This window comes from Oncorhynchus keta, chromosome 24 (genome assembly GCF_023373465.1).
Source record: "Oncorhynchus keta strain PuntledgeMale-10-30-2019 chromosome 24, Oket_V2, whole genome shotgun sequence".
Taxonomy (NCBI): domain Eukaryota; kingdom Metazoa; phylum Chordata; class Actinopteri; order Salmoniformes; family Salmonidae; genus Oncorhynchus; species Oncorhynchus keta.
Genome location: NC_068444.1, coordinates 22374163 through 22396276, shown reverse-complemented (window position 1 = coordinate 22396276; position 22114 = coordinate 22374163). Strand labels below are relative to the sequence as shown.

The following is a 22114-nucleotide window of genomic DNA, read 5'->3' as shown; positions in this document are numbered from 1 at the left end:
GCGGTAAACCACCCACTCACTTATCTGGGACAGTCTGACAGTAAACCACCCATTCATCTGGGATTGTCTGACAGTAAACCACCCACTCACTTATCTGGGACAGTCTGACAGTACTCAACCACCCATTCATCTGGGACAGTCTGGCAGTAAACCACCCACTCACTTATCTGGGACAGTCTGACAGTACTCAACCACCCATTCATCTGGGACAGTCTGGCAGTAAACCACCCATTCATCTGGGACAGTCTGGCAGTAAACCACCCACTCACTTATCTGGGACAGTCTGACAGTACTCAACCACCCATTCATCTGGGACAGTCTGACAGTAAACCACCCATTCATCTGGGACAGTCTGACAGTACTCAACCACCCATTCATCTGGGACAGTCTGACAGTAAACCACCCATTCATCTGGGACAGTCTGACAGTACTCAACCACCCATTCATCTGGGACAGTCTGACAGTACTCAACCACCCATTAATCTGGGACAGTCTGGCGGTAAACCACCCACTCACTTATCTGGGACAGTCTGACAGTAAACCACCCATTCATCTGGGACAGTCTGACAGTAAACCACCCACTCACTTATCTGGGACAGTCTGACAGTACTCAACCACCCATTCATCTGGGACAGTCTGGCAGTAAACCACCCACTCACTTATCTGCAACAGTCTGACAGTACTCAACCACCCATTCATCTGGGACAGTCTGACAGTAAACCACCCATTCATCTGGGACAGTCTGACAGTAAACCACCCACTCACTTATCTGGGACAGTCTGACAGTACTCAACCATCAATTCATCTGGGACAGTCTGACAGTACTCAACCACCCATTCATCTGGGACAGTCTGACAGTAAACCACCCATTCATCTGGGACAGTCTGACAGTAAACCACCCATTCATCTGGGACAGTCTGGCAGTAAACCACCCATTCATCTGGGACAGTCTGACAGTAAACCACCCATTCATCTGGGACAGTCTGGCAGTAAACCATCCACTCACTTATCTACGACAGTCTGACAGTACTCAACCACCCATTCATCTGGGACAGTCTGGCAGTAAACCACCCATTTATCTGGGACAGTCTGACAGTAAACCACCCATTCATCTGGGACAGTCTGGCAGTAAACCACCCACCCATTTATCTGGGACAGTCTGACAGTAAACCACCCATTCATCTGGGATCGTCTGACAGTAAACCACCCACTCACTTATCTGCAACAGTCTGACAGTACTCAACCACCCATTCATCTGGGACAGTCTGACAGTAAACCACCCATTCATCTGGGATTGTCTGACAGTAAACCACCCACTCACTTATCTGCAACAGTCTGACAGTACTCAACCACCCATTCATCTGGGACAGTGACAGTAAAACATCCATTCATCTGGGACCAGTCTGACAGGACAGTCAACCACCCATTAATCTGGGACAGTCTGGCGGTAAACCACCCACTCACTTATCTGGGACAGTCTGACAGTAAACCACCCATTCATCTGGGATTGTCTGACAGTAAACCACCCACTCACTTATCTGGGACAGTCTGACAGTACTCAACCACCCATTCATCTGGGACAGTCTGGCAGTAAACCACCCACTCACTTATCTGGGACAGTCTGACAGTACTCAACCACCCATTCATCTGGGACAGTCTGACAGTAAACCACCCATTCATCTGGGATTGTCTGACAGTAAACCACCCACTCACTTATCTGCAACAGTCTGACAGTACTCAACCACCCATTCATCTGGGACAGTCTGACAGTAAACCACCCACTCACTTATCTGGGACAGTCTGACAGTACTCAACCACCCATTCATCTGGGACAGTCTGACAGTACTCAACCACCCATTCATCTGGGACAGTCTGACAGTACTCAACCACCCATTCATCTGGGACAGTCTGACAGTACTCAACCACCCATTCATCTGGGACAGTCTGACAGTAAACCACCCACTCACTTATCTGGGACAGTCTGACAGTACTCAACCACCCATTCATCTGGGACAGTCTGACAGTAAACCACCCATTCATCTGGGACAGTCTGGCAGTAAACCACCCACTCACTTATCTGCAACAGTCTGACAGTACTCAACCACCCATTCATCTGGGACAGTCTGACAGTACTCAACCACCCATTCATCTGGGACAGTCTGACAGTAAACCACCCACTCACTTATCTGGGACAGTCTGACAGTAAACCACCCATTCATCTGGGATTGTCTGACAGTAAACCACCCACTCACTTATCTGGGACAGTCTGACAGTACTCAACCACCCATTCATCTGGGACAGTCTGGCAGTAAACCACCCACTCACTTATCTGGGACAGTCTGACAGTACTCAACCATCAATTCCATAAGTTACTCTCTCTCATGTTGTACTCTTTCATTGACTCGACTCTTTACCCTCTACTCTGCTTCTCTCTCACCGTTTCATAAAAAAGCTCACTCAATCACTCAATAAATTACTCACTCAATCAATCAATAAATTACTCAATCAATAAATTACTCAATCAATCACTAAATTACTCAATCAATCACTAAATTATTCACTCAATCAATACATTACTCAATCAATCAATAAATGACTCAATCAATAAATTAATCAATCAATAAATTAATCAATCAATCACTCAATATATCACTCAATCAATCAAACTCATATACTCATTTGTTCTACTCATTCTCATTATATCATCCCTAATGAGCTGGTATCACAAGTATACTGTTCCCCCTTACTACCTTATAAATCCTGTTGTAGTGTAGCTGGTGTTAGTGTTTCCTGTGCCCCTGTGTTTTTTAGATCCTAAAGGAGCTTTTGTATGAGATGGTGTTACATTGTTTCCTGTTCCCCTGTGTGTTTAGATCCTACAGGAGCTAGAATATGGCCCCTCTGTGGACTGGTGGGCTCTGGGGGTGCTTATGTACGAGATGATGGCGGGCCAGCCCCCCTTCGAGGCTGACAATGAGGATGACCTGTTTGAGTCCATTCTCCACGATGATGTCCTCTACCCAGTGTGGCTAAGCAAGGAGGCAGTCTCCATCCTGAAAGCGGTCAGTAACCTACAGTTAATCTCCCTGTCCTAGTCTGCCTGTATCTCTCACCATCCCTCTTTGCTCTCCTTTTTATCCCCTCTTTCTTCATATCTTTCCCACTCGTTATTCCACTTGTACTTTATCAGCCCCCCTTTCCTCCCCACACCTTACCTTATTGTCGTCTCCTCCTCCTCTTCCTCCTCCTGCTGTCTCTCTCTCTCTGCCTGTCTCTGGTGAGGTAGTAAAGTGGTGTTCAGTGATTAGCAGAGTGAGGAGCAAGGATGAGCAGGGTGGAATTAGTTCAGAGAGCCAGAGTGGCTGTGCAGTGCTGTGTGGGCTGGGGAGAGAGGCCTGGGAGACGTTGCACTTCATGTGGGAAAAGAACAGCGTGTTTGTGTTCTCTGGTGGTTTCGGGGCTTGTGTAATCGCACAATCGGGGAGGCAGGGGTGAGCTGCCCCAGCATTGAGGGTCCTCCTCTTCCAAGAACGCGGCCGGCTTTCTGTGTGCGTGGGGGAGTGTGTAATATTTGTTAGTGTCCTGTGCTTGTGTGTGGATGTGAATTATGTGCTTTTTCGTTTGTGTCCTGTTTGGTGGTGTGTATGGACATTGTGTAATTCTATATTTGTGTTTTAGTGTTGCAGAATATTCCTCTGAGTGTGTTAGTTTGTGTGTGTGTCCCAAGTTCCTGTGTGATCTTTTTTCCATCACAAGTCATGCGTTTACTTTGGCCGTCCCCTGCCTGTTTGCAAAGCCTTGTGGGAAAGCAGGCGTGCATGCCTTGGACCGGCACGTGTTACTCTGTGATCAGTCTCACTGGTACTTTGGTCACATTACCCAGCCCAGAGGTCCTAATGGTCATATCTGACAACTAGATTCACGATGACCACAGAGCAGATCACTAACACCACTCTGCACCACTTGACCGTCTGAACCCCTCACTCTTGCTCTTTCACCTCTATTTCTCTCTTCCTAACATTCACATCCTTGCCCCATGTTCCTAAGGGGGCCAAGAGGATTAAGTCAAATACCTTTATTTCCCTTCCCCCTTTATCCATCTGCCTGTTTCCCTGTCCTGTAGTTCATGACGAAGAGTCCAAACAAGCGTCTGGGCTGTGTGATCACCCAGGGCTTGGAGGAGGCCATCAAGGTTCATCCCTTCTTCAAGGAGATCGACTGGGTTCTGCTGGAGCAGAAGAGGGTCAAACCACCCTTCAAACCTCGCATTGTGAGTTAGCACTTATAGCTCAGACCATGTAGGGTGAAGTTGCCTGTAAACGCTGATCTTGGGTCAGTTTAGCATTTTAAGGTTAGTATTGGAGGAGGGGAAGCTGATTATAGATCTGCACCTAGGGTAAACTTCACCATGGAGTGTGTCTGAACTATTAGGGAACATACCGTACTGTATGTTTTAGGGCCCTTACTGTTCCTCCCTCACCATTATTAACCTCTAACCTTCAACATGGAAATAAGTCATAGACTTGTATGTATTTATCCTCTATTATGCTTATTCAAGTTATACTTAAGCAATAACGCACAAGGGGTGTGGTATATGGCCAATATACCACAGCTAAGGGCTGTTTTTTATGCACGAAGCAAAGCAGAGTGCCTGCATACAGACCTTAGCCATGGTATATTGGCCATATACCACAAACGCCTGAGGTGCCTTATTGCTATTATAAACTGGTTACCAACGTAATTAGAGCAGTAAAATACACATTTTGTCATGCCCATGGTATGATTGCTATTGATGGCTTATTTTTGTTTATAATCCTATACATTTTGCTTTCAATTGTTTGGTTTTTGATTTCAACAGCCATTATTTCACCCGTCCTCAAAAAAAACATACTTTTTCATGTTCACAATTCATTTGAATTTGAATTCAATACATGGCGTGAAATTGACCCCATATAGGATCTGAATTTGATCACCTTGTTGCAGCAGAACTTTCCTCCAATGCAGGAAATGTTTTACTTGTCGTGTATTTGAGGTTTAAAAGGCTTCTGTAGTTAGTAATTTCCACTTTGAAATTTCAGACTTGAATTACGCTTAAGATGAGGTTTTTTGATCGCTACAAAAATGTCTATTAATTATAATCCACACAATAATTCTGTTAAGGCTGTGTAAGGGAGGCGAATTCAGGTGCAGGAGAGCAGAGTAGAGTAAACAGGCACACTTTTATTCCGGTTTATTTCGGGTCAAGAGTCAGACCCGGTTCACCGGGGTCTCACTGCGATGACGGTCCGCGCTGGTCTTCGGTGAAGCGCGGCTCGCTGGAGGTGAACATGGGCGGCCTCCCATGTCTCCTCCGCGCGCCTGAACCAGTCATCCACTGCAGGAGCCTCGGTCTGACCCTGATGCCACGGCGCCAGAACCGGCTGGTACCCCAATACGCATTGAAAGAGTGAGAGGTTAGTGGAGGAGTGGCGAAGCGAGTTCTGTGCCATCTCGGCCCAGGGCACGAAAGCCACCCGCTCCCCCGGGCGGTCCTGGCAATAGGACCGCAGAAACCTGCCCACCTCCTGGTTGACTCTCTCTACCTGCCCGTTATTCTCGTGGTGAAAACCTGAGGTAAGGCTGATCGAGACCCACAGACGTTCCATGAACGCCTTCCAGACCCTCGACGTGAACTGGGGACCCCGATCAGACACTATATCCTCAGGCACCCCGTAATGCTGGAAGACGTGATTAAACAGGGCTTCCGCAGTCTGTAGGGCCATAGGAAGACCGTGCAGAGGGAGGAGACGAGAGGACTTAGAGAAATGATCCACAACGACCAGGATCGTAGTGTTTCCCTGTGAAAGAGGTAGATCGGTTAAAAAATTCACAGAGAAGTGTGACAACGGTCGTTGTGGAACGGGTAAGGGGTGTAGCTTACCTCTGGCGCGTGTAGCTGAGTATATTAGGATGTCATCGATATACACCACTACACCTTGCCCGTGCACGTCCCTGAAAATCCCGTCTACAAAGGTTTGGAAAACTGATGGAGCATTCATCAACCCGTAAGGCATGACTAAGTACTCATAATGCCCTGAGGTGGTACTAAACGCTGTCTTCCACTCGTCTCCCTCCCGGATACGCACCAGGTTATACGCCCTCCTGAGATCCAGTTTTCGTGAAGAAGTGCACCCCGTGCATTGACTCAATCGCCATGGCGATAAGAGGTAGCGGGTAACTGTACCTCACTGTGATTTGATTTAGACCTCTATAGTCAATGCACGGGTGTAAACCTCCATCCTTCTTCACAAAAAAGAAACTTGAGGAGGTGGGTGAAGTGGAGGACCGAATGTACCCCTGATGGAGGGATTCGGAGAAATAAGTCCCCATAGCCACCGTCTCCACTTGTGACAGGGGATACACGTGACTCCTGGGAAGCGCAGCGTTTGCCAGGAGATTTATCGCACAATCCCCCCATCGATGTGGTAATAATTGAGTCGCCTTCTATTTACAGAAGGTGAGAGCCAAATTAGCAAATTCTGGGGGGATGCACATGGCGGAGACCTGGTCTGGACTTTCCACCATGGGAGCACCAACAGAAACCCCTACACACCTCCTCAAGCACTCTCACGACCACCCCGTGAGAGTCCTCTGTTGCCAGGAAATAATGGGGTTATGATGAGCTAACCCTCTGGATGTCTGCGGTTGACCAGCAGGTTATCCAACCGAATGGACAAATCCACCAGTTGGTCGAAGGAGATGGTAGCATCCCTGCTGGCCAGCTCACGTCGGGCGTCCTCGCGCAGGCTGCACCGATAGTGGTCAATGAGGGCCCTGTCGTTCCAGCCTGAGCCGGCGGCCAAGGTCCGGAATTCCAAGGCGAATTCCTAGGCGCTCCTCGTGCCCTGCCTCAAATGGAAGAGCCGTTCTCCCGCTGCTCTCCCTTCAGGCGGATGGTCGAAGACGGCCCGGAAGCGACGGGTGAACTTCTCGAAGTGGTCCAACGTCGCGTCATCTTCTCCCCACACGCCGTTTGCCCACTCCAGAGCTCTCCCTGAGAGGCATGAGACGAGGGCAGACACTCTCTCCCTTCCCGAGGGAGCTGGGTGCACAGTGGCCAGGAAAAGGTCCAGTTGTAATAGGAATCCCTGGCACTGTGTGTCTGTTCCATCTTACTCCCTGGGAAGGGAGAGACGTATCCCACTGGGACTGGCTCCAGATGGGACGGGTAGAGGCAACCCCGGTTGCGCTGGTCGAGGCACTGGAGAGACTTCCTGTCTCTCCCAGCGGTCCATGGTCTGGACAACGTGATCCATCATGGCACAAATATGTTGTAACATAGCCGAATGTTCCTGGACGCGCTCCTCGACTCCTCTAACCGGGGTACCTGCTCCTGCTGACTCCATAGTAGGTGTGTAATTCTGTTAATGCTGTGTAAGGGAGGCGAAGTCAGGTGTAGGAGAGCAGAGTAGAGTAAACAGGTGCACCTTTATTCAGGTAAAAAAACAGGCACAACATGACATCTAAGTGCCCAAAAAACACGGAACATGAATACAAAAGTATAGTGCGTGAACATACACCATTAACAATAAACAATTACACACAAAGACATGGAGGGGAACAGAGGACTAAATACATACAGTGTGATTATGGAATGAAAACCATGTGTATGAAACAAGACAAAACAAATGGATATATGAGAAATGGAGCGGCGATGGCTAGAAAGCTGGTGACGTTGATCGCCGAACGCCGCCCAAACAAGGAGAGGAGCCGACTTCGGCGAAAGTCGTGACAAATTCAAATTTCCTGTGGCTGCAGGAATATTTTCCTGCTGTAGAAAACTGACTTAAGTTACAATCCTACATCTGTATCCAAGCATCAGTATTCCTGTGTGTGTATAGTGTAAAGATAGAGAGTTGCGGAATGGGCTGGGTATGAGTTGGTATGAAATGCCTGAAGGGGTGTGAGGGGAAGGGTCCGTCCTGTTCCCATGTACACAGAGAGGGGGCGACGAGCACCTCAACAATCACACAACGTGAATGAGAGAACTGGGGGCATGAAAGAAAGGTTCTGTGATTACTCCATCCATGTCTATTGTGTCAATCAGCCTTGCTTTATAATGACTTTATCAAGGAAACACAAACAACAATCATTCCACGTGTGACACTAATTCACTAGTAATAACACTATGACTGTCTTTAGAAATGTTTTCGAGATCTAATTTGGAAGTCATCATCCTGTTTTTCCTTACTATCCCTCCTGCTTCCCTTCCTTTCTGCTCCTGTACAGAAAACCAAAAGGGACGTGAACAACTTTGACCAGGACTTCACTCGCGAGGAGCCTGTCCTCACCCCTGTAGAAGACGCCATTATTAAGCAGATTAACCAAGATGAGTTCAAGGGTTTCTCCTACTTTGGAGGGGAGGAGACTCTGTCCTAAGGCCTGCACACACACACACACACACACACACACACACACACACACACACACACACACACACACACACACACACACACACACACACACACACACACACACAGATGCTGTCTGCCTCATCTTTGTGTTTATGCACGCACACCAACACACACACATGCATGTATAGACACACATACATGTATATGCAGAAACACTGACATACACACTCGCATTCACGAACACACACACACACACACACACACACACACACACACACACACACACACACGCATACATATATTCTCACATACAGACATCCAGAAATATACTGTACAATACACACAGAGTAAATTATTACATTCACACACTCATACAACACTCCGGCCATTAGGGCCTCTGATTAGTAACAACTCCAAAACATAAACATGATCATCTACAGCGCTGTACCAGTATATTTTTCTGTCTGTCCATCAGTGCATGTTTTCTATGTTAAAAATCTATGTAATTCGAGAGTAGGTCATATAGGAAGCCCATCTGCTTTATTATCAAGTTCCTATTGGCTGGTCCAGATCACTCCTGATCCAATCAGAGCGGTAAAAAAAAAAACTCATTGTGGTGGTGGGTGGCCAATGGATTGGCCTCCTGAGACTGAATATAGCCTGGCCCTTGGCCCGGGCTGATAACAGTGATGAAAGCTCCTCACAGTCCTGCCCCAGATTATGTCACAAGGCCCTTTCCAGTGGACTATGAAATGAACAGGGAATGTTTGTGTGACGGTGTCAACTTTATGTGTATATAAGGATTAAAAGGTCAGGGGTTATGTGTGCATTGGGCAGGGGTCTTGTTCGACAAGGTCTTCGTACGATAGGTCATACTTTCAACTGTTTCGACAAATATCCTAGTTCCTCAGTGAGTATATGACACTGAAACAATGATATTATTATATTAATCTGTAATTTCTCAAGCTGTCCTTTAAGTCTCTCGATGTATTAGAATCTCCTCTGTCGTGTTTGAATGCGAAAAACCAAATCCTTAGAACCAATGATTGTATTTAAAAAAGCTATAAAAAAACGATTGGTTCACAGTATCAATAAAAAAGAGAAGCCTGTAACTATTGATACTGTTTCAAAGTTTCCTCACGATCAAAACATGCCAGAATTAGAATGAGTCCATGTATAGTACATCAAATGCCTTTTGTGTGTAACTGCGAACCAGTTACGTATTGTAGATATGCCCACAGTGTTATGGTAGTCTAGATTCATATATTCCAAATGAATGCCATGGGTTTCAATGTGGAAGAATGTGCTTGTATGCATGAGTGATCGTGGGAATACAACTGAATGTATCGCATCTGTTTGCGTGCACGTGTGTGTGTGTGTGTCTGTTAGTATACTGCGAGGTAGTTGTTTGTGTGAGTTTGTTTTTGAGTGCGATATAGGCAGTGGGTTCATGAGAATGGCCCTTTTGAAGCTTTTTACATTTCATTGGGTCAGTTTTATTTCATTGTGTGTTTTATTTCATTATGTTTGATTTGTCGTGATTTTACTGGATTGTCTTGTTGCTCAGAGTTTGAAATCCTGGATTTCCCTGCTATACAACAAGACTCACAATCATGTGGGTGAAGGCATCACCAGATAGCTGTGTCTTTCCCTCTGTACAGATCACCTTGTATATAGAAGCCTGTGGACTTCTTGGAGAAATAGAGGTATCATCCTTTGCATGGTCATGCATATGATATTATTGTGTATTATTAGAATATGAAAACGTTACAATGTCCATGTGCAATATTCTGTGTATGTTTCTGTCTGTTTCTGCTTTCCTTTTCTTTCTTGCCGGGTGTCTTCACTGTTCTTCCCACCGCTGACTCTTTGCTGTTGTTCTGTTTGGTTTTTACATATATATGCATGGCTGTTTTCATTTGCCTGTCCTCAACTCAGCTGATAGCCATGTCTATGTGCTTCCTTCAGAATGCTCCATCAAACCACCCCACCACCCCTTTCCCTGCCCTCTCTCCTTAACTCTCTTTGAAAAGGTCAACATTTCCTATAGCATATCTCTTTAAAACATCAATGTAACCAAAGGTAGCAAAGCTATTGGACTAATTCATTTTATGGAAACCATTGACCTTCTCAATGCACTCATGCCTAATAACTCTCTGACCAGTATATGGTTTATTGCAGGTCTACACCAAATCAAGGTAAAGTCCAATCTACTCTCAAATTCTATCAATAACCATGTTGCTTTGTTTCAATACTGCAAGTAGTACATTCCGTTTTGGAGTAGAAACTTTAAAGTAACGTTTGAAATTTGGAGATATAGTAGTAGGACTATTTGCAATTGAAGAGGCAGGGGTGGCACTGTGGTAGTGAAAGTAGCAGTACTGTAGAAGGAGCCGTAGCATTTGTTATTGTAGTAGTAGTTTAAGTAGTGTAGATGTAGTATTATTAGTAGCATGTATAATAGTGCTAGCTCCACTAGCAGTAGCAGTTATGGTATGGGGAGCAGGAGTAACTGTAGCAACAGTGGTAGTAACAGTAGTAACAGTAGTAATAGTGGACAGTATCATGGTGTCAACTGTCAAAGCGTTACTGATCAAGCAGTATTTAAAAGGCTTTAAACATGCCTCATACTAGATCCTGAAAATGCTTAACGCCCCCCCAGCACACACACCACTGCATGTAGGCCTTTCATACACCTAAAGCACCCATGCATTTGACACGTAGGCACCTGTGTCAATGGATCACATGATCCCCCTCTGTTACCCAGTTAGTGCATAGCAACATGAGAGCCGTGTTAAAGGATCTGAAGGTGAAGAGGACATTTGACAGACGTCACCATTCAGGCTGGCACAATGCTGTTTCCTTATGCCGTTTTTTTAGGATGTAACCGTTACAGTACTTGTCTCCCCTCGTATAGCTCATATCTACCCTCTTCTCTCTGTCTGTATCGTGTCCTTTAATTTCATATACCTGTCTCTTTGGTTTACAGTCTCTCTGTTTTGTCTGTGCTTCTCGATGTTAGGCCTCTTATGTTTGTGTTTTGTAAGATGACGGATCACTGTCCTAGGGTGGCCCTGCAGGTCCAAAATCCTCCATGCCAAATTCTAACTCCAATTGTCCATCCTCCTTCTTTTATTTGGACTTTTTAAACTGTCTGTAATAGGAAGAAGAAAGAACAGCACATAGGAAACCCATTTGGTCTGTTGTAATGTCAATGAACCAGTAACGCTCAATAAGTATAATATACTGTACATGGCTGGAGAAGTACCTCTTAAATTGTGTGTAACAATATGTCTGGCTGAGTATTATGTATTTTTTTACATACAGTAGAATAAAACATACAGACATCTGAATTATATTACTGTATGTACCTCTACATTTAGGATCGGTTTCCCGGACCCAAATTAAGACTACTTCTGGACTAAAAAGCATGTTCAATAAAGAATATCTATTGAAATGGCTTTTTAAACCAGGACAAGGCTTATTTCTGGGTCTGGGTAACCGGATTTAATTTGCGGTTTCTGTATTGTGAAGCTTTATATGTACAATTTGTCACCTGACTGATGTTTTATTTTGAATTCCTTTGCCATTTATTAGTGTTATGTAAGCATTTTGCTGTGTGCCAAATGTACTGTATTCTAAAGGATGTGAATGTGTATTGTTTGTTTTTGGAACCTATTAAATATGATGTCAAAACAAATAGTGGGTTTGCTTGTTTTAGGGCTAATTTCTGTTCAGTGTTAATCAATATTTACTGTATGTATGCAAGGCTCCCTTGCAAAAGAGACCTTGGTTTCAATGGGATTCCCTGCTAAAATAAACGTTTTTAAAAAAGCTCTCTATGCAACACAGTTTACATTGCCAGGGTTGAATGCATATAGAGTACTGTCCAGTGTCCATAACTGACCACTGTTGGAATGTATTCTGAGATATGCACTGCTAAAATGGTACCACGATGTGCAATTAATCATTGACTGATGTTCCACATTTGGGTATTCTTCCCTTTCAAAGCAAACATTGCATTCCCTGCTAGTGTCATGGAAACTGATAAAATATGTAGACAATATCTAGAGGGAAAAACAACAGAAGATACCTATTATCACACATTATGGACTATAAACACCAGTGTTAGACTACTGGGCCATAACTTTGACATTGCTGTTATTGTTATCAATGACAATGTACAGCAACTGTTAAAGTCAAACACAGTTCAGCTACTCAGTTAGTGCTCTATCTCTGATCGATGTCTCACAGGTGATAATTCACCCAAAATCACCATAGCTACATTATTCATAATCACCCTATTAGGGTACAGATATACACTATATATACAAAAGTATTTGGACACCCCTTCAAATTAGTGGATTTGGCTATTTGAGCTAAACCTGACAGACATATAAAATTGAGCACACAGCCATTCAATCTCCATACACAAACATTGGCAGTAGAATTTCCCTACTGAAGAGCTCAGTGACTTTCAACGTGGCACTGTTATAGGATGCCACCTTTCCAACAAGTCAGTTCATCAACTTTCTGCCCTGATAGAGCTGCCCCTGTCAACTGTAAGTGCTCTTATTGTGAAGTGGAAACGTCTAGGAGCAACAACGGCTCAGCCACAAAGTGGTAGGCCACACAAGCTCATAGATCGGGATCGCTGAGGGCTGAAGCTCGTAGCACGTAAAAATTGTCTGTCCTCAGTTGCAACACTCACTACCAAGTTGTAAACTGCCTCTGGAAGCAACTTCAGCATAATAACTGTTTGTCGGGAGCTTCGTGAAATGGGTTTCCATGGCCGAGCAGCTACACACAATCCTAAGTTCACCATGTGCAACGCCAAGCGTCGGCTGGAGTGATGTAAAGTTTGCATTGTACTCTGCAGCAGTGGAAACGTGTTCTTTGGAGTGATGAATCACACTTCACCATCTGGCAGTCTGACAGACGTATCTGGGTTTGGCGGCTGCCAGGAGAACACTACCTGCCTCAATACATAGTGCCAACTGTAAAGTTTGGTGGAAGAGTATTCATTGCCTGGGGCTGTTTTTCATGGTTTGGGTTAGGGTCATACGTTCCATTGAAGGGAAATCAACGCTACAGCATACAATCACATTATAGAGGATTCTGTGCTTCCAACTTTCCTGTTTCAGCATGACAATACCTCCGTGTACAAAGCGAGGTCCATACAGAAATGGTCGAGATCAGTGTGGAAGAACTTGACTGGCCTGCTCAGAGCCCTGACTTCAACCCCATCGAACACCATTGGGATGAATTGGAACGCCGACTGCGAGCCAGGCCTAATCGCCCAACATCAGTGGCCGACCTCACTAATGCTCTTGTGGCCGAATGGAGTACCTGCAACAATGTTTCAATATCTCGTGGAAAGCCCAACTCTATATTCATGCTCATGATTTTGGAATGAGATGTTCGGCGAGCAGGTGTCCACATACTTTTGTTCATGTAGTGTAGGTCACTAAAATGCTATTTACAGTTCAGTTGATGTGTGTCGAACCCATTGAACACGTTGACAGCCTCCTCTCCCCCTCACAATGGAGAGGAGAAGAGTGCATTTTAAGCAGTTGTATGTTGTTCATAATTATACTATCCCATAATAATACAAGAAAATATTGATTTAAATGACAAATTCACAGTAGTGAACCCGTCAGAGTTTTAAAATCTTATTCCATTGAACATGCCATAAAAATGCAGGCATTTTTCATTATTTGAAGAGTCCCTTGGTCCTCCTTGTTTTTTTGATTACCACTTAACCCCTTTACCAAAGAGCACCTTATATCTACACAGATCTACTGTTTTATATGCTAGCTCCACTTCCCTTCCTTTCTGCATGATTCATCAAATACAGTATTTGAGAAGGATGGCAGCTTGTATATTAGTTATTATGGGTCACTTTGACCCAGTGGGGTCTAACTCAACAGATGACTTACTGAAAGCAGTCAGTGAACCTTCAGTTTACTTGTTTAATCCTTGAGAGGAATAATTGTTATCACAAAGCTGTTTACAAGGGCAGTCCGATTCTGATCTTTTACTCACTAATTGTTATTTTGACTAATCAGATCAGCTCTTTTGCCAATAATTGGGCAAAAGATCAGAATTCAAATGCCTGTGTAAACCCAGCCTTGTTTTAATAATTGTAAACACACATGCTCAGTGTGGTTAATCCACCAATAATTAAACACTTTAATGTGAGTTTCTTGGTAATGTTTATGTCAGAATGTCAGATTCACTGCAGCCCATCCAATCCATTCATTTGGCCAAAGAGGAGATTATGCAGAACATATGGCATTTAATATGTGACCTTAAGATCATGTGAAATTTCCAAAATGTGAAATAAATGTTACAAGATGTGTCTGGAGTTTGATAAACGTCATTGGCACTTAGATTGGAAGCAGTGCTATGTACAGAAGACATGAAAATAAAGCTCTTTGGTTACACATATACCAGTGGTGGGTTTGGTGTTGAAAAACAGAAGCATATCTATGCAGAAAAGTACCTCATACTTAAGGTAAAAGATGGTGGTGGATCTTCAATGTTATGGTGCTATTTTGCTTCCCCTGGTCGTGGGCTCCTTGTTAAGGCATCATGAAATTTACCAAGTACCAGGACATTTTAGCCAAAAACCTGGTTCCTCTGCCAGGGGGCTGAAACTTGGCTGCAAGTGAATCTTCCAACAAGACAATAACCCCAAGCACTAATAAAAATCCACAAAGAAATGGTTAATTGACAACAAAAACAACTTGCAATGGCCATCTCAGTCTCCGGACTTGAACCACATTGACAACCTGTAGTTTGAATAGAAGACGGCAGTCCATAAGGGCAGACGAAGGATTTCAAGGATCTGTAAAGATTTTGTATGGAGGAATGGTCTCAGCTCCCTCCCAATGTGTTCTCCAATCTCATGAAACGTTTTAGAAAACGTCTCAGTGTCATTATCCTCACAAGGGGAGGGTGCTGGAGTATTGAAAAGAGGGGTGACAATAATTTTGACCCCTGTCTTTTTTACATTTAATTTATTCATTTTTAAACAAAACATCATACTCTGAGCAATTGTAAAAGTATAAAATATAATTCCCTATTTTTGCATACAATATAGCTCAGGATTTGTATTATTTATTTAATAAAGTATTTTTGATAATCTTTATTAAAGGTGTCAATAATTATGGACTTGACTGTATATCCCCCAAAAAATTGTGAAACATCTTCAACATTTCGGAATGGCTAAACAAGCAACAGTTATCTGAGGATAGACTTCTGTAGCTCAGTTGGTAGAGCATGGCGCTTGTAACGCCAGGGTAGTGGGTTCGATTCCTGGGACCACCCATACGTAGAATGTATGCACACATGACTGTAAGTCGCTTTGGATAAAAGCGTCTGCTAAATGGCATATATTATTATTTATTTATTCAGAAAAGGCATTTTTAGTAGATCCATCTTTAAAAAGACTCATGGGAACTCTGAATGCCCCAATTAGCTGACATGAATGACAGGCGTGTGTTTTTCTGTTGCCATCTACGAACAAGCACATGAACAGATGAATGGTTGGGATGGTTGACATACTTATCTGTTCAATGCAAGGCCGTAAATTAAGCTACCTACAGTTGAAGTCGAAAGTGTACATAAACCTTAGCCAAATATATTTAAACTCAGTTTTTCACAATTGCTGACATTTAATCCTAGTAAAAATTCCGTCTTAAATCAGAAAGGATCACCACTTTATTTTAAGAATGTGATATGTCAGAATAATAGTGGAGAGAATGATTTATTTCAGCTTTTATTTCTTTCATCACATTCTCAGTGGGTCAGAAGTTTACATACACTCAATTAGTATTTGGTAACATTGCCTTTAAATTGTTTAACTTAGGTCAAACATTTCAGGTGGCCTTTCACAAGCTTCCCACAATAAGTTGGGTGAATTTTGGCCCATTCCTCCTGACAGAGCTGGTGTAACAGAGTCAGGTTTTTAGGCCTCCTTGCTCACACATGCTTTTTCAGTTCTGCCCACAAATGTTCTATAGGATTGAGGTCAGGGCTTTGTGATGGCCACTCCAATACCTTGACTTTGTTGTCCTTAAGCAATTTTGCCACAACTTTGGAAGTATGCTTGGGGTCATTGTCCATTTGGAAGACTCATTTGCGACCAAGCTTTAACTTCCTGACTGATGTCTTGAGATGTTGCTTCAATATATCCACATAATTTTCCTTCCTTATGATGCCATCTATTTTGTGAAGTGCACCAGTCCCTCCTGCAGCAAAGCACACCCACAACATGATGCTGCCACCCCTGTGCTTCACGGTTGGGATGGTGTTCTTTGGCTTGCAAGCATCCCCCTTTTCCCTCCAAACATAACCATGGTCATTATGGCCAAACAGTTATATTTTTGTTTCATCATACCAGATGATATTTCCCCAAAAGGTACGATCTTTGTCCCCATGTGCAGTTGCAAACTGTAGTGTGGCCTTTAATGGCGGTTTTGGAACAGTGGCTTCTTTCTTGCTGAGTGGCCATTCAGGTTATCGTTGATATAGGACCCGTTTTACTGTGGATATAAAGAAATCAAATTATGTCAATTAGCCTACCAGAAGATTCCAGAGCCATGACATCATTTCTGGAATTTTCCAAGCTGTTTAAAGACACAGTCAACTTAGTGTATGTAAACTTCTGACCCACTGGAATTGTGATACAGTGAATTATAAATTAAATAATCTGTCTGTAAACAATTGTTAGACAAAATGACTTGTGTCATGCACAAAGTAGATGTCCTAACAGACTTGCCAAAACAATAGTTGAAATTTGTGGAGTGGTTAAAAAACGAGTTTTAATGACTCCAACCTAAGTGTATGTAAACTTCCGACTTCAACTGTACATACACAACATACAAGGGCAAGCCGACTCAAAATTGTAGGCCTCAAAGTATGTAGGCCTACAGGGACTCTGAACGACAATATAAAACGACGAAACCATCAGGTTAGTGGGTGGGGATATTTAAGGCGGTTCTACACAGCATTTTCACCAATCACTGCGGTCAGATTGACGCGTGAGCGACTGTCAACGGGCCAGCTGAGCGCAAAAGAGTGAACAGCGAACTGGGCTAGAAGTTCAGTAGACCAGCACAACCAACGCAACGAAGGAAACTTTGAGAGCGGACCCTATTTTATCCAACTTCTAAAGCATTTGTAGGCTAAAGGTTGTGGATTGTAGGCTTACCTTTAGTGAATCGGTGAAAAGGCTGTACAATCCTTGGCAGTGTTCTGAGACTGTACAGCTGCCTACTGCTTCTGAAAGACAACTTGCTTCTGAAATGGACTGTGCGTAAAGAGCAGAGAAATTACTTCATCTCGATCTGACTTTCAATATTTTTCATTGTGAATGTTATTTGTTACTTGAAAATTGTTGCGTAAAGTGGACTGATTCGGACTTTCGGGGAAATTCCATTTGTCACTGAACTTTGCAAAAGAAAACATGACGGCTGATAAGGACAAGAAAAGGTAAAGTAGATTTGTTTAGATTCATTGTTTGGCCTATTTGTTCTTAGATGTAGACATTTTATAAGAAACTATCATGTTAAACCTACTATCAACACGTTAAATTCTAGGCCTAGTAAGCGATTGTCCTCGCAATCAATGAGTGACATTTCGCCGAAAATGTGTAGCTCGGAGACCTGTTGCCCTTTAACAAATAGCGCGCTGTACTTTATAGGGTATATTATTATAAAAAAATGTTCCTTGTAGAACTAAAAAGGCTTCTATCACTTGCTACATATATGGAACCACAAAAAGTTCTATATATAGAACCATTTATAGGAGGGTTCTTTGATAGCAACCGTAGAGGTTATTCTTCACTAAACCAAAATGGTTCTATATAGAACCTTGCATGGTGCCATTTATTAATTATATTACTATTAAATAGTAATATTTTGAGCTAAGAATATAATTTTTATAAACAATTTAATAATGGACAAAAGAATACCAGCATAGTTTTTAGAATGTATTGTCTTTATATGCTAACATAGTTTGGAAATATGCACTGATGGCCAGGGAGGCATCTCTGTTTGAATGATGGGCCAGGTTAACACTGGTGACTTCTTTACAACACAATAATAAGACCCGGCGCCAGGATAAAGTTACTAAAGGGGCTCTTGAAATCGCCGAGATTGCAACATTTTGGGGGTTCTTGCATTGGAATGATATTGAATTCTGCTTATTTCACGCTATACCACAATAAACATATAGTTCAAATGCAGAGACTCCAAGATCATGGAGTGCTTTTGAAGTGACAGGTTGGCACGAAATCTGTAGCCTTTCTCTGCTGCGCTGTATCAGCGTAAAACACTGGCCTTCTAGCAATCGTAAGGACAAAGATTCAGCAGGAGGCAGGCAGATAAGTGCAAATGAGTGTCGGATTTATTTACACAGCGCTGGTGTTTCAAATATGATGGTGATATTTAGGAATATATGTACAAAGTTCTGACTTCAAAATGTCAGTACTCAAAAGAAAAAGCCTGTTTTAACCAGCATTCAGGAAAAACCTGTTTTAACCAATAAAGCACATGTGGGGTCTACCAGGCTCAGATACAGACTCCTCTTGAGTTACCCAAAAGTGAACTAACTAGAACATCCCCAAAGGGAATGAAATACATTTAGCCGCACCTATTCTTGGCAAGCAGGCCAGGTATATCTATAGATAGCTAAAGCGCCGCGTTCACACAACATTAAAACTGACAGAGAAACCAGACACATGTTCTCCAATCAAAGACAATTAATACATTGACAGCAAACTGTTAAATGCAATTAAATAAACCACACGTTATTTATCCACAAGTGTTGCGCAGTTTGTGAGCTCTCCAAACAACCTTTCCAATTGGAGAAGGAGAATGTTATGAGTGTATATTGTATGTAATGAATTGTCAACATTTTCATAACCAAACATTCAAAATAAACGGGTGAATATGCAGGGATTAACAGTAACTTCACTGATGACTATATATTTCGTGGTGCATTGATAAACATTGACAAACAACTGGAACGCTGATACAAATATCCCGCAGGAATTGTCAGGAGTCAGTGCGCAATAGTGGAGAGAGAGAGACATGTCTACAGCATGTCTTCACGACACACCGGGTCTCCACATTTTAAATTATGCTCAAGTCACGTTCCTAACACATAAGCAGTTACCTTAATTAACATTGTCAGGAGATGTTCCCTTCATCTGAAATCATCATGGTTCAGTATTTCTAACCACCCCCCTTAAACGCACACACTCCCTAAACGAAGGTACATGTGACAGCCAGGCAGAATGGCACATTCCAAACAAGCACTGGGTACATGATACATATTGACCAACATGGTATGTCCATTTAGTGAATGTAGATTGGCGGAGCAAAAAAGGAACATCATAGAATTTACCCCGAGGCAGATGAACACTTTGCTCAGGCCCTAAACACTGTCCACTAAACTTTTGGCGATACTGGTGCACAAACCTCCCTGCATGGGCCTTTGTTGAAGCAGGTAAAGGAGCATTCCATCCCAAACGATGCACAGTGGACACTGGGGTTGTCTCCAGATTCCCCAGCAGTTACACAACTTCCTTGCCACACTCAGGAACATTTTAGAGATGCCGCCATTTTCTCCCAAGCCCGGGTGCTCTCCTGGGTGCTCTCCTCTCCAGACTTAGGAGAGCGCTCGGTCATAATCAATTCAGTGTCAGTCAATGTCAGGATGAAAACCTCACACAACTCATCGTAGGGCAGGACACTCCTGCAGAGTGCCCCTTATAGGAACAGCAGAAGAGCAGGAAGGTCACAGTTCGGCCTCCAACATGGCGTCCTCACCAGGACCCAACTGGTAAACTTGATCACGTTATTCACTTAGCCGTCCACAGAGATGACAAACATTTTCCCTTCTTTTTATGGAAATACAAAGGAGTCATACCTTACTACCCACCGTGGCATGCTCTGTCCATTGTGCTGACAGCTCAGCGGAGATACAGATCTTTTTTTTCCGCCAACCTGTTAATTAACTTTTTTGCTATTTTTACATAGGGACATAACTAAAACTGAGGTGCCACAAGATTCAACTGAGGGGGCTAAGTCCCTATTAGGCCCCTTGTGGAACTGGGTATTAATACAATATAATATACTTTGTCCATTAGTTACAGTGAGCAACAAAAATAGGTATTCTGTTCTCAACCCCCAATCATACAGTTGAGAGGAGCACAGGTTCTTAAGTGCCTTAATCAAGTGCCCAACCATAGCGGAATGTTTTGATGATGTGAACCCAGCAGCCCTCCAGCTGTCAGAACAATACTGTCATTTTTACCCCAGCGTCCAACCTGGGATTCAAACTGGCCACCTTTCAACCACAGGTTCAACTCCTGCCACAGGTCCATCACCTTATCCACTGGGCTACCTGCTTGACTGGTACCAGAGGAGAAAAACAAAGCAAAAACACGAGTTCATCTTCAGAAATAATCATGCGTTAATCTGATAAAAGGAAGACAAAATGTTAAGCAGTCTTATAATTATTATGATGTAGAAGAGCATTTTACATGCAGGTGTCAGCAGCACCTGAAAGAGAGATCATTCTGATAGTTCTGGGTTACTGCCAGACAGAGCACAACATAGTTTGTTAAGAGTAGTGAAATGATTAACTAGGCTATTGAATAACCAAGACTTATTATACATAATTTATTATAAATAATCTATACATACAGTTGAAGTCGGAAGTTTACATACACCTTAGCCAAATACGTTTCAACTCAGTTTTTCACAATTGCTGACATTTAATCCTAGTAAGAATTCCCTGTTTTAGGTCAGTTAGGATCACCACTTTATTTTAAGAATGTGAAATGTCAGAATAGCAGTAGAGAATGTTTTATTTCTTTCATCTGACCCAGTGGGCCAGAAGTTTGTATTCACTAAATTAGTATTTGGTTGCATTGCCTTTAAATTGTTTAACTTGGGTCAAACGTTTCGGGTAGCCTTCTACAAGATTCCCACAATAAGTTGGGTGAATTTTAGCCCATTCCTCCTGACAGAGCTGGTGTAACTTAGTCAGGTTTGTAGGCCTCCTTGCCCGCACATGCTTTTTCAGTTCTGCTTACACATTTTCTATAGGGATTGAGGTCAGGGCTTTGTGATGGCCACTCTAATACCTTGACTTTGTTGTCCTTAAGCCACTTTGCCACAACTTTAGAAGTATGTTTGGGGTCATTTTCCATTTGGAAAACTCATTTGCGACCAAGCTTTAACTTAACTGATTATCTTGAGATGTTGCTTCAATATACAGTGCCTTGCGAAAGTATTCGGCCCCCTTGAACTTTGCGACCTTTTGCCACATTTCAGGCTTCAAACATAAAGATATAAAACTGTATTTTTTTGTGAAGAATCAACAACAAGTGGGACACAATCATGAAGTGGAACAACATTTATTGGATATTTCAAACTTTTTTAACAAATCAAAAACTGAAAAATTGGGCGTGCAAAATTTACTTTCAGTGCAGCAAACTCTCTCCAGAAGTTCAGTGAGGATCTCTGAATGATCCAATGTTGACCTAAATGACTAATGATGATAAATACAATCCACCTGTGTGTAATCAAGTCTCCGTATAAATGCACCTGCACTGTGATAGTCTCAGAGGTCCGTTAAAAGCGCAGAGAGCATCATGAAGAACAAGGAACACACCAGGCATGTCCGAGATACTGTTGTGAAGA

The 22114-nt window shown here is 43.0% G+C and overlaps 2 protein-coding genes across 7 annotated transcripts in view; both read left to right on the top strand.

The window, feature by feature from the left end:
* Window positions 1–12093, top strand: part of LOC118357702 (protein kinase C epsilon type-like) — a 170990-nt gene extending 158897 nt beyond the window's left edge. For all 5 annotated transcript variants that reach the window (XM_052477973.1, XM_052477975.1, XM_052477976.1 and 2 more), the window contains 3 exons: window positions 2874–3062; window positions 4124–4270; window positions 8269–12093. In XM_052477973.1, the coding sequence (XP_052333933.1) occupies window positions 2874–3062; window positions 4124–4270; window positions 8269–8418 (486 nt within the window). In that variant the 3' untranslated portion in view covers window positions 8419–12093. The remainder of the gene's footprint in view (window positions 1–2873; window positions 3063–4123; window positions 4271–8268) is intronic.
* A 5336-nt stretch (window positions 12094–17429) lies between these two features.
* The window catches only part of LOC118402813 (endothelial PAS domain-containing protein 1-like), a 64206-nt gene continuing 59521 nt past the window's right edge, over window positions 17430–22114 (top strand). For both annotated transcript variants that reach the window (XM_035801094.2, XM_035801093.2), the window contains exon 1: window positions 17430–17891. In XM_035801094.2, the coding sequence (XP_035656987.1) occupies window positions 17866–17891 (26 nt within the window). In that variant the 5' untranslated portion in view covers window positions 17430–17865. The remainder of the gene's footprint in view (window positions 17892–22114) is intronic.